Source organism: Symphalangus syndactylus, chromosome 1 (assembly GCF_028878055.3).
Source record: "Symphalangus syndactylus isolate Jambi chromosome 1, NHGRI_mSymSyn1-v2.1_pri, whole genome shotgun sequence".
Taxonomy (NCBI): Eukaryota; Metazoa; Chordata; class Mammalia; order Primates; family Hylobatidae; genus Symphalangus; species Symphalangus syndactylus.
In genome coordinates, this window is record NC_072423.2 from 144,381,740 (window position 1) to 144,393,011 (window position 11,272).

The 11,272-nt window shown below is 39.3% G+C and overlaps 1 protein-coding gene across 1 annotated transcript; it reads left to right on the forward strand.

Moving 5' to 3' along the window:
- The first annotated feature begins 1,428 nt into the window (after positions 1-1,428).
- FGF20 (fibroblast growth factor 20) lies at positions 1,429-11,060 on the forward strand. The gene is made up of 3 exons (XM_055295003.2): positions 1,429-2,303; positions 8,288-8,391; positions 9,854-11,060. Exons 1-3 carry the CDS (start codon positions 2,018-2,020, stop codon positions 10,097-10,099), a joined length of 636 nt encoding a protein of 211 aa, XP_055150978.2. The 5' UTR covers positions 1,429-2,017; the 3' UTR covers positions 10,100-11,060.
- The last annotated feature ends 212 nt before the right edge of the window (positions 11,061-11,272 follow it).

An 11,272-nucleotide genomic window follows, 5' to 3' on the forward strand; every position in this document is an offset into this window, starting at 1 on the left:
GCTGTTATTTGAAAGGTGAAATAATATAACATTTACCTGGTACAACCTTTAAAACAGACTTAGCACTATACGTTTCTAAAGTGATTTATCTGTTTATTGTTTTTAGCCAGTGTTTTTGTTTTATTTCATATCTATCAACAGTAAATCACTTGCTTTAAGAACTCTTTTATAACATGGTTACACAAGGGTCAGTAGTTAGGCCTGTAGTGATGAAAATGTGTAACTATACCCACTTTAGAGCACCTGCCAATTAATTAGAAAAAATCCTTCAGAGCAAATAAAATAAACCAGTCAAATCCAACTGAGCTCCCAGGTTTAGGCTTTTTTTGAACAGACTATGAAACAAGACTGAGAAAGTAATCTTCATGAATTCCCTAAAACTTTTCGCTCAGAGGAAGCATAAATCTGCCCAATGATTCTCAACTCTTCTACCACTGAAAAATTTTAAAAGGAAGATCTTGAATTTAACTAGTAGTACAAAACCAGTTTCAACGTTTAAATGGACATGTATGTAATTCCTTGGCTTCCACGGTTTTTGATTTTACAAATATGCGCAAGCAGTCTTCAGTTTTACCAGTAACTTTTGAAGTCTCAAAACACATGAAGCCTCAAGACTATTTCCATTTAGTTATTTTTACATTTTATAATTAAAATGTAAACAAAAAATCTAGCTTTTACAAAAACGCAACTAAGAAAAACAGGAAAGTGCTCTTAGATTGTATAAGGGACCAAGAGGCCACTCATCATTTATGACAATATTCCAGATACTCATTTTCTATTCATGGAAAAATATAGAGATGTAAATCATTTCTTTCCAGCCTATTTGGATTTACTCTAAATCCTTTGATTTGTGATTATGTTATTATTTTACACTAATTAGAAGTTCATGACCTTAGCACACAATTAAAAATACATATGTGTATTATGTATATATATATATGGCAATTTTGGTTATATTATGTGCTGAGTAAAGATAAAGATTAAAGAGAAATTGTAAAGAGGGGGAGGGAGGTTGTTCCTTACCTAACCTTGATTATGTAAAGAAAATCCCCCATCTAAATTATAAAAGAAAGGAGTAATGCTTGTACATTTTATTAGTGTTTTAAAATTAGTGAGTTAAACTGTCAAAGCTTTGATTTTTCTTTCATGTGTGTCTGGGCAGGTCTGTAAGCCTCAGGTAACGCCCTTTTTCCTTCTCCCTCGCTTACCTTTCTTTGCACCTGTCCACTGCAGGTTCCCAAGGAGTCCAATTCTCCTTTTCTCTCTTTCCTCCTCCTACCAATGCCCTCCTTCTCTTTCTCTCTCTCCCCGCCTTCCCTCCCTCTTCCCTTCCTCTTCTTCTAGATACCTGCCAAGTTGGGCTCCTTTTAGCGGCGATCTATCACTGCAAAGCTCACATCAAAGGCGGTTGCAGGGCCGCAGCTGAACAGCATCACCGCTGTCCCAAAGACAATCCCAAAGAGGGGCCTCGACTGCACCTCCTCGAAGTTGCTGGCTGGCTTTGGCCAAGTGCAGGAATGGTTTTTGCGAGGGCATGGATGGAGAAGTGCCAAGGGCCCTTTTTGGTCACTTCCGAAGAGCAAAAACGTGTTGAGAGGAGACCGGTTTAAGATTTCAAACAGAACCTCCCCAGCGCGCATGAAAGGACTTGATTAGCATATGTCAAGAGGACCCGCTTATATACTCGGTGTGTATGTACACAGGACTCTGATCTGATCAGTTTGCGAAGTTGGAGCCCCATCCCACAGCCCTAGTCCTAGTATTGGCAGCAGCAGCTATAGATATTTCTGCAGAGCAAGCAGCAGGCTCCCACCTACCCAAGGACAGAAGATCGCTCCAAGACCGTGAGAGCTTCTCTGCCATTTCAGTGCAAAGTCCCTCCGGAGCGACCTCAGAGGAGTAACCGGGCCTTAACTTTTTGCGCTTGTTTTGCTATAATTTTTCTCTATCCACCTCCATCCCACCCCCACAACACTCTTTACTGGGGGGGTCTTTTGTGTTCCGGATCTCCCCCTCCATGGCTCCCTTAGCCGAAGTCGGGGGCTTTCTGGGCGGCCTGGAGGGCTTGGGCCAGCAGGTGGGTTCGCATTTCCTGTTGCCTCCTGCCAGGGAGCGGCCGCCGCTGCTGGGCGAGCGCAGGGGCGCGGCGGAGCGGAGCGCCCGCGGCGGGCCGGGGGCTGCGGAGCTGGCGCACCTGCACGGCATCCTGCGCCGCCGGCAGCTCTATTGCCGCACCGGCTTCCACCTGCAGATCCTGCCCGACGGCAGCGTGCAGGGCACCCGGCAGGACCACAGCCTTTTCGGTACGTACTAGCATCCCGACCCCACCCTCATCTGCGCCCCAGCTCGGCTTCTCGTCCCCTCCCCGTGCACCTCCCTCTTTGCCTGCCAAAGGCGTCAGCGCTGCGCGGAGCGCGGAGCTCCCCTGGACCTATCTGGTGCGAGACGCAGGCTGGGGCTGAAGGGCTGGCCAGAGCAGGCGCGGGGAGAAATTTTCCTGCCGGTTTGTCGCCGCAGCCTCTAGCAGGGCAGCAGCTCCAGACGCTGGGGGCGGGAGGAGAAAGGGTGGGCGCTTCGCAAGCTCCTTCCTGCCTTCCCCTTGCCCTTCCGACTGCCGGGGACACCAAGACCTGGTGCACTCGGCATCACGGTTCTTGCACTGCTTACCTCGCAGGCAGTTAAAAAAAAAAAAAAATCCCTGTATGTTTTTCTCCGATTTCCTTTCTCATTGTCCTCCATGCCGTCCACTACAAAAATTAACAAAAGGAAGCGCTGGGCTTCTTTAAACATGCCCCACAGTTATGCAGCTGATTATGCACCGGGGGCTGCTCTTGGCATGGATTGCGAGCATTTTCGTGTCTACCTAGAGACCTGCAAATGTTTACCTGAAGAGGTAGCAGATTAACTTTCCGTGGGCACCTTCGCTACTGTAGGGCTCACTTTTCTGAGGTTCCCTGAGCTCCTAAGTTCTATCTGGGTGAGAAAAGAAAAGGAAAGGGGGGGAGGGGTTGGGAAGGGGGAAGACCACCCGGCTACTGAGCATGCCCAGTTCTTCAGCCAAGCTCCTCTTTAGAAATTGTGCAACCTGAAAGCAAGGATCTTGGTTTTGACCTTAGGAAAGAGGAAATGGGAAAGCGAAAGAAGATATGGGTGGGAACACAGATGGACGTGTTTCAGAATACCTCCAGCAGTGCCTGGGAAGAGAAGGGGTTAAAAGAAACAAGAGAATGATTGTTAAGGCAGTGTCTGTTAAGATACTAGATCGGGAGTGTCTCTCCTGTTAATGACTTCCTAACTAGCTGTGTAACTAGAAAGTGCCTTCATCAGTCTGAGGCTTAGTTTTCTGTACAAAGATGGGGTGCTCTCCGGTTCTAATATCACAGGATCTTTCCCCATAGCTGAAGTTTCCATTCTATTAGTTAACCTGCTAGCAATCTCAAAGGATTTTGATCATCAAACTTTTGACATCATTGGAAAAATTCATTTTATTTTTTAAAAAGATACCATTAATTTGTCAGCCACAATCTGTAGCGCTACGGAGTTCTTTGAGAATCCACCCCATCTCTGAATGGCCCTCTCTTATCGTGTCCTCACCCCCTCGTTCTTATAATTATTCCCTTTTTGACTTGTAGGACTCATTAAAACTTTGGAGAAGTGTAAATCTCAGTTTGAGGGAGCATTTGTAACTCTAGATGTAGAAATAAGCATGTGGTGGTCATTTGGTAGCACTTAAAGGCTTAGAAAATTAACTTTTTAAAACCCACATGTTTGCAGCTTCCACTGATCTCTTCCAAATTGCCATTGACTATCAGTCAAGAGTGTCATGACCTAGTGGCCAACGTGGGGTCGCTTTTAGAAAGTGGTTTTCAAATTGAGGAGCTTGAGATTTTCTAACTTCTGGCCTCCGGCAATCTTCCCGCCTTGGCATCCCAAAGTACTGGGATTACAGGCATGAGCCACTGTGCGTGGCCCTAAGATTTCGATTCTGAAGAACTTTGCTGACACCAGTGGCTCAGTTCTCTTGCCTTTAAGGATGACTTCACTGTGCTCATTACAGAAAAATATTCCAACTACCAGAAAGATTTAGAAATAAACACAAATATGATAATACTTACAGGTAGAGCAGGTAGAAGCTTAGGTAATAGTCAGAATTTCACCCTGCCATACACAGTGTAGCCTTGGAAATTCTACTTTGAAGAAACTTGTGGCCAGGCGCAGTGGCTCATGCCTGTAATCCCAGCACTTTGGGAGGCTGAGGCCGGTGGATCACGAGGTCAGGAGTTCAAGACCAGCTTGGCCAAGATAGTGAAACTGCATCTCTACTAAAAACACACACACAAAAAAAAAATTAGCTGGGCGTGGTGGCGGGCACCTGTAATCCCAGCTACTTGGGGAGGCTGAGGCAGAGAACTGCTTGAACCCGGGAGCCGCAGGTTACAGTGAGCCAAGATCACACCACTGCACTCCAGCCTTGGTGACAGACCAAGACTCTGTCTTAAAAAAAAAAAAAAAAAAAGAAACTTGTAATTAAAGTGTAATCTCCCCAGTGACAGAAAAAAAAAAAAAAAAAAGTCCTCTTTTGCTTTGTGTCTGTTTATAAGACTGACCCTATGGGGAGAGATTAGTAAATATTTGTAGACTTGATAGCATTCATTAATGGCATTTAATGGCATTTCTCTAGGAATGGAAGTTGAATATCAGAATTATTATCTTGCTAGCACGTTTTGCTTTTGCTAAATTTGTGTTAATTATTTAGTAGCTGCAAAAAAAAAAATGATTGAATTTGTGCCAGTGTAAGTCACTCTATGGTGGGAGACTATGTATAGGAACAAAATACTCACTGTTAAACAAAAGGAAGATAACCCAGATTAGTCTGCGAGTGAATGGCCTTGTGATGTACTGTAGTGCATCCTAGTGGCCTTCAATACCATAGACATCATAACTTACTTTAAGGGAGTGTGGGTAAGAAGAAAGTTTATGTTCAACCTATATAACATTATGTGCTTCTGTGTGTTTGGCTTCTTTTGCTAGTGCTTCAGTTACTAATTATTAAATTATTATATTTTTTAAACTCCTACCTTTGCTATCAGAGTGACAGTTTTGAAAACTCAAGGATGGCTATTTGAGATGTTAAAGGAAATAACTTTTTTTTTTTTTGGCCAATTTTGTACTAATTTGGCCATGAGTTATCTGTGTATTTATAATGGAGTTTTCCTGCACAGTAGTACACAGCAGGAACATCTTACCTAATACGTAAACACGGAATCATTTCTGAAAAAAAAAAAAAAAGTTTAGCCTGAGATCAAACATATTTCTTTAAAGGCTTTTCCTTTATTCTCCCCTATTCTCCATAGATTTGTCTGATGTGGTTGCATTGTGGGTTGACTCACCTGTTTATTATGATTATTAAAAAGGTTGGCTTTGAAAGTGATACCAGAAAGACAAAGTACCTCTAAGTCTTTTTATGGGACACTGGGCATTAGAAAATCTATCTAAAATCTGTGATTACCTCTTAAGGAAAGTTTTTCATGTCTACTCTTTGTAAAGGAATTAGCTTAGTTGCTACCTCATATTATAAATAAGAAAGACTTGTCAAATCTCATTTAAGAATCAAATGATTACAAATTACTATGTGATATACTATTTCCTCAAGGAGAAAAAGGATCACAATGTAAAAGTGTGACTAAAATCTTTAACAGGAACTCACACACAAAACACATAACCTCTTTCCCATCAGTCCAATGAGCCATTGCAAAATTATTTACACCTGGTTATATATAAGGTTTTGGGTGTTGTTTACTAAAGTTAAAACTATTGCATATAATTATTCTAAGAACATAATCTTTTGTCTTTCTACAGCTACATATTTTTTTGGCAAGATGACAGCATTAAGATAAGCATTAAAGTGTAGGTGGTTTACCTCTGAGTTTTCCAAGAAAAATGAACACTTTATGAGATTTGTTATATAATTAGCTTATATGGAAATTAAAGCCATATTTTATTGTAATTGAAAACTTGTTCTATTGTACATTCTAATCACTTAATCAGTTCCTGTTCTTTGAAAGACAAGAGAATCTTAATGTAAATCAGATACTTAAAGGGAATTAAGTTGCATTTCAACCACAGTACACTTTTTAATTTGAATGTAACATTCAATACAAAGTAATTATACGTTTGTAATTATATCCTCAATGAAATTACATTAATATATATATTTTCTACCAATTATGTTTTGGGCCTATGTTTTTGTTTCTTGCAGGACTCTTTTGCTAATGAACTTGGCAGTGAGTTTGATTTTCCTTCGCTCCCCACCTCTGTATTTGGCATTATGATGGCTGTCCTAAGCCTTCTTGCTGTATCTTATCTTCTCTCTGCCTTAGGCTTTCAATGAGGGATCCTGGCTCTTTCAAGCCACTTATAGACTATTTAGCAGTGTGTTGTTGCTATAAGATCCTTGATAGGTCTAGTGTTCTACATGATCTCCTAATAGTTTGAAAAAGCTCATTTGTCTTGCTAAGAATCTCTGTTTCTGACAAAGAGTGAATTAGGCTTTGGATAGAATAGAGCCGTGCATATCAGCAAATAGTCAGATTCTGTACTTTCCCTTGGTCTTGGGAGTATCACGTGTCCAAACAGGAACTTGTACAATAAATCAAGAAACGACTTAAGAGCAAGAGTCAGGCTAAATGGTACACATTTATACTGTTTGTAGAGCTCAGGATGGGGTGAAGGGGTGAAGGTACAATGCTATGGAGGAAGGCAGAGCCAAGCATAGAAAATACAGCTATGCTTTTTCAGCAGAGTCGAAGAGGGAAGAATGAGACAAAGGCATTTGTCCAAAGTTTAGTGTGTGCAGAAAAAAAAGGGTGATTCAGAGGGAGGTGTTAAGTTTTTCTTTTTTAAACTGTGGTGTATCGGTGTATTTAGGGAAGAGTTTTTGATCCCAGTTTACTGATAAATGGAAATAATTCTAGAAAGTTATTGATAGCAAATCTACTTGCATGCAAATTCCTTGTATTTGGCTATCATATTTAATGAATTATAGAGTCCTTTTTCTTCTCTGAACTATACAATTTAATTTTAAAAATTACATAGCAGGAAAGAGCGTGTTATATAATCTATAAAGTCTTGAAACGAGTGTATTGTCCTCAAGAAACAGTGTCCTGAAGTAGAAACAGTGGATTAGGGCTAAGAATGTAAGTTTAAATGTCAGTTCTACCATTTATAAATACCACGTCCCTTAGGCAAGTCAATAAGCCTTTCTGAGCCTCAGTTTCTTTATTTGTAAAATGGGGATAATAATATCTTCCTTATTTATTTTAAGGGCTTGTTTTTTAGGGCCAGATAAGAAAATACAAACAAATGCCCTTTATTGACTATAAAACACTGTTATACCCAATAAGGGCTGCTGCTGCTCCTAGAAACAGATTGACTTGATTTATTGTAAATAAAAATAAAACAATGAAGAGAAAATGGTTATAATTAACTGACGGGATCGTGGAAAACTGAGAATACCTCTATTATATACTAATTTTTGATAATACTAACTTCCATTTGTTGAATGCCTAAATGTGCCAGCCCTCACCCATCTCCTTTAGGGAGGCATTTCATCCATTTTGCATACGATGAGGTTAAAGTTCAAAGAAGACAAATGACTTGCCTACTCAACCTAGTTAGTAAGTTCCTGAACTGGAATTCAAACCCAGCTTAGTCTGGTGTAAGGTTTCACACCCTTCATGTTATACCATTTTTGTAGTACTTTCTCCGTAGTTCAGTTAAAAGCAGAGGTCCTTGTCACATGACCAGGAAAGATTAGGCTCACGGACACATAGAAGGGTGAGAAAAATGGAATTTATTGGCCAAAAAGGAAAAAAAAAAACAAGCAAAGCAAGAGAGGTTCCTGTTAACAGTCCCCCATCTCACAGATTGAATCCCAGGTCACCACCCCGTTACAGGAGAGGCCAGGCTCCTCCCCGCTGCAAAGGGTATCAACTTCCCAGGGCTCCATCCTGTTGTCCCAGCACGCAGGCTGGTCAGAGGTTCTCTGGGAACCCCTTTATACTTGGTTGTGTCACCACGGTGAACAATTTTTTCCTTTCTTATCTTTTTTTCATCTGTCATAAAACAATTGCATAGCTGTTTCCAGTGTACAAAGGAATTTTACACATACATCATTATATTTGGCAATAATGGCTGACTACCGCTACTATTTGGAAGATTTTTGTTAGTCATATGCTCGTTCATAAATACAAAACATGGTGTTTTTATGATTTGTTGACATATGCAGGTATCTTGGAATTCATCAGTGTGGCAGTGGGACTGGTCAGTATTAGAGGTGTGGACAGTGGTCTCTATCTTGGAATGAATGACAAAGGAGAACTCTATGGATCAGTACGTATTATTTCTATTTTTTATTATTATTGTAATTCTTAAAATAACGACTATGTATTATGTAATTAAAATATCTACTAAGAATGCCTGGTAGAAGTATATAAAACATACTTACGTAGAAATTGAAATCTATCCTGCTAAATTTCCATGCGTCTGGGCAATAGTATAGTAACTCAATTATATTTTTAAAACCGCCAACCATTATTGCCTTCAGCTCATTAGTTCTTCCTTGAGTCTTTCTAGTTTTCTCTGAATTTTAATCATTCCCTCCAGAGACAGAGATAAATGGGAGAATATTTTTTTCTTGCCACGTTAGGCTCTCTCACCTTTATGTTTATTTAAGGTAAACTTTGTCTACCTGTTATCATCTTCCATTTTGAAAAGACAATAAATCATTGGGCTTTTATCTTAATCATAAAAGATCCAGATAAAAAATTGTGGAGAATGTATCATCAAACAATTAGTAAATTCATAAAGAGAAGATATATGATTTGGAGTGATGATCATGAATTTGGAATTTGGTTCTTAGCAAGATCTTGAAATGTTCCAAGGTGAGAGTAGAGTCTTGATAGGTAGGACTCTGGCATCTAATGATGGAAAAAGATAAACTACAGGTCTGCTTGGTAGTGATGGCGGTAGTAGGGTGATAATATGGGACGTGAGAAAATTCAGAGTATTTGTTAGGTATTTGAAAATAAAATTGGGAATTGACATTTGACTGAAAGTTCTTTAAAGGAGAGGTCCCCAACCCCTGGGCCATGGACTGGTATTGGTCTGTGGCCTGTTAGAAACTGGGCCGCACAGCAGGAGGTGTGCAGGCAAGTGAGAGAAGCTTCATCTGAATTTACAGCTGTTCTCCACTGCTCACGTTACCACCTAAGCTCCGCCTCCTGTCAGATCAGCAGTGGCATTAAATTCTCATAGGAACGTGAACCCTATTTTGAACTGTGCATGTGAGGGATCTAGGTTGCATGCTTCTTATGAGAATCTAATGCCTGATGACCTGTCACTGTGTCCCTTCACCCCCAGATGGGACAGTCTAGTTGCAGGAAAACAAGCTCAGGGCTCCCACTGATTCTATATTATGATGAGTTGTATAATTATTTCATTATATATTATGATGTAATAATAATAGGAATGAAGTGCACAATAAATGTAATGCACTTGAATCACCCTGAAACCATCCCCTCTCCCCATCCTGGTCCATGGAAAAATTGTCTTCCATGAAACTGGTCACTGGTGTCAAAGAGTTGGGGCCTGCTGCTTTAAAGTACACTGCCAGATGAAGTCACCTGCACTAAGAATCAGAGATGACATATGAAGTAAAACAAAATAAAGCAAAACCAATTTAAACTTTTTCTTTCTTTAACAAGGCAAAGAATGAAAATATAGAGTTGAAACTTGTAAGGAAATTATCTCAAAGGTATTTTTAAAAAAATAATAGTTATCTTCTCTCTTTCAGGAGAAACTTACTTCCGAATGCATCTTTAGGGAGCAGTTTGAAGAGAACTGGTATAACACCTATTCATCTAACATATATAAACATGGAGACACTGGCCGCAGGTATTTTGTGGCACTTAACAAAGATGGAACTCCAAGAGGTGGCGCCAGGTCCAAAAGGCATCAGAAGTTTACACATTTCTTACCTAGACCAGTGGATCCAGAAAGAGTTCCAGAATTGTACAAGGACCTACTGATGTACACTTGAAGTGTGATAGTGACATTATGGAAGAGTCAAACCACAACCATTCTTTCTTGTCATAGTTCCCATCATAAAATAATGACCCAAGAAGACATTCAGAATATTAAAGTCTATTTTCTACTGGGAGACTGGATTTGGAAAGAATATTGAGAAAAAAAAACAAAAAAAAATCTTGACTAGGAATAGATCATGATCACTCTTTATATGTGGATTAAGTTCCCTTAGATACATTGGATTAGTCCTTACAAATAGACTGAAGGCAAAAATCTGTTAAATTTTGGATAATGGGAACCCTCACATGGTTGCTGCTGGTGCCTCACCTCTCTGGATTATGTTTACTTTAAAATTTATGTTAAAAATAGAGACTTCATGTTGAAGAAATGGATTGACTTAGCCAAGATCATTGCTACATAAACTCTGAGAACCTTTTAGAATTCACAGGTTGTGGCATTATATGTTTTAAGAAAAAAAAAACAAACTAAACACCACCTGGGTGAAACATGAACTATGAAACATGCCACACCAAGACAGAACACTTTTTAAAAGAATGGACCTATTTATAAACTTTCAATTTGAAAATATTTATTATATATATTTATTTATTAAAGAGTTTATTTTTACTGGGATATGAAGATAATACAAAGAGTAAAAAACAACAAAAGTTCCTTTATTGTGCCATTTCTTTATTGTGGTGTCTTGCTCTGTAAAGAAGATGTTATTATACCACCTTAACCATAGAATCAGATTTTGAATTTCTTTTTAAAAATATAGCATAGATTATATTTTTTATGCAGTCAATTGCCTTCTAAATGTAACATTGGTTCCTTTTGGCCTAGAAAAATGCCTCCTTGATTTGTATTAAATTCAACAAACTTTCAAAAGGGAATTAAACATTTTCATGTAATGTTTTGGCTTCATTGCTTTTTGGGTGAAAGTTCTTTTATTTATATAACATTTAAAAATGACAAAATTGTAAATGCCCTAGAGAAAGACTTTAGTATTTAAAGAACTTCTAATGTTGAAAAGTATTGAACATTACAGCCAACTTATGTTTACTTATTTTCTTAATTCAGTGTGGCAAAGACCATTTCTTTCACCCAGTATGATTGTAGAAACAATAAGTCTTTGTACCACCTCCATTAACAATGGTAAGTCCCCATCTACCTGAGTCGGGTATTC

Excerpts from the sequence above, each read along its gene's own strand:
- FGF20 (XM_055295003.2), top strand. The coding sequence starts at position 2,018 with ATGGCTCCCTTAGCCGAAGTCGGGGGCTTTCTGGGCGGCCTGGAGGGC. Across the intron at positions 2,304-8,287 it reads GCAGGACCACAGCCTTTTCG|GTATCTTGGAATTCATCAGT; the intron begins GTACGTACTAGC and ends TGACATATGCAG. Across the intron at positions 8,392-9,853 it reads AAGGAGAACTCTATGGATCA|GAGAAACTTACTTCCGAATG; the intron begins GTACGTATTATT and ends TCTCTCTTTCAG.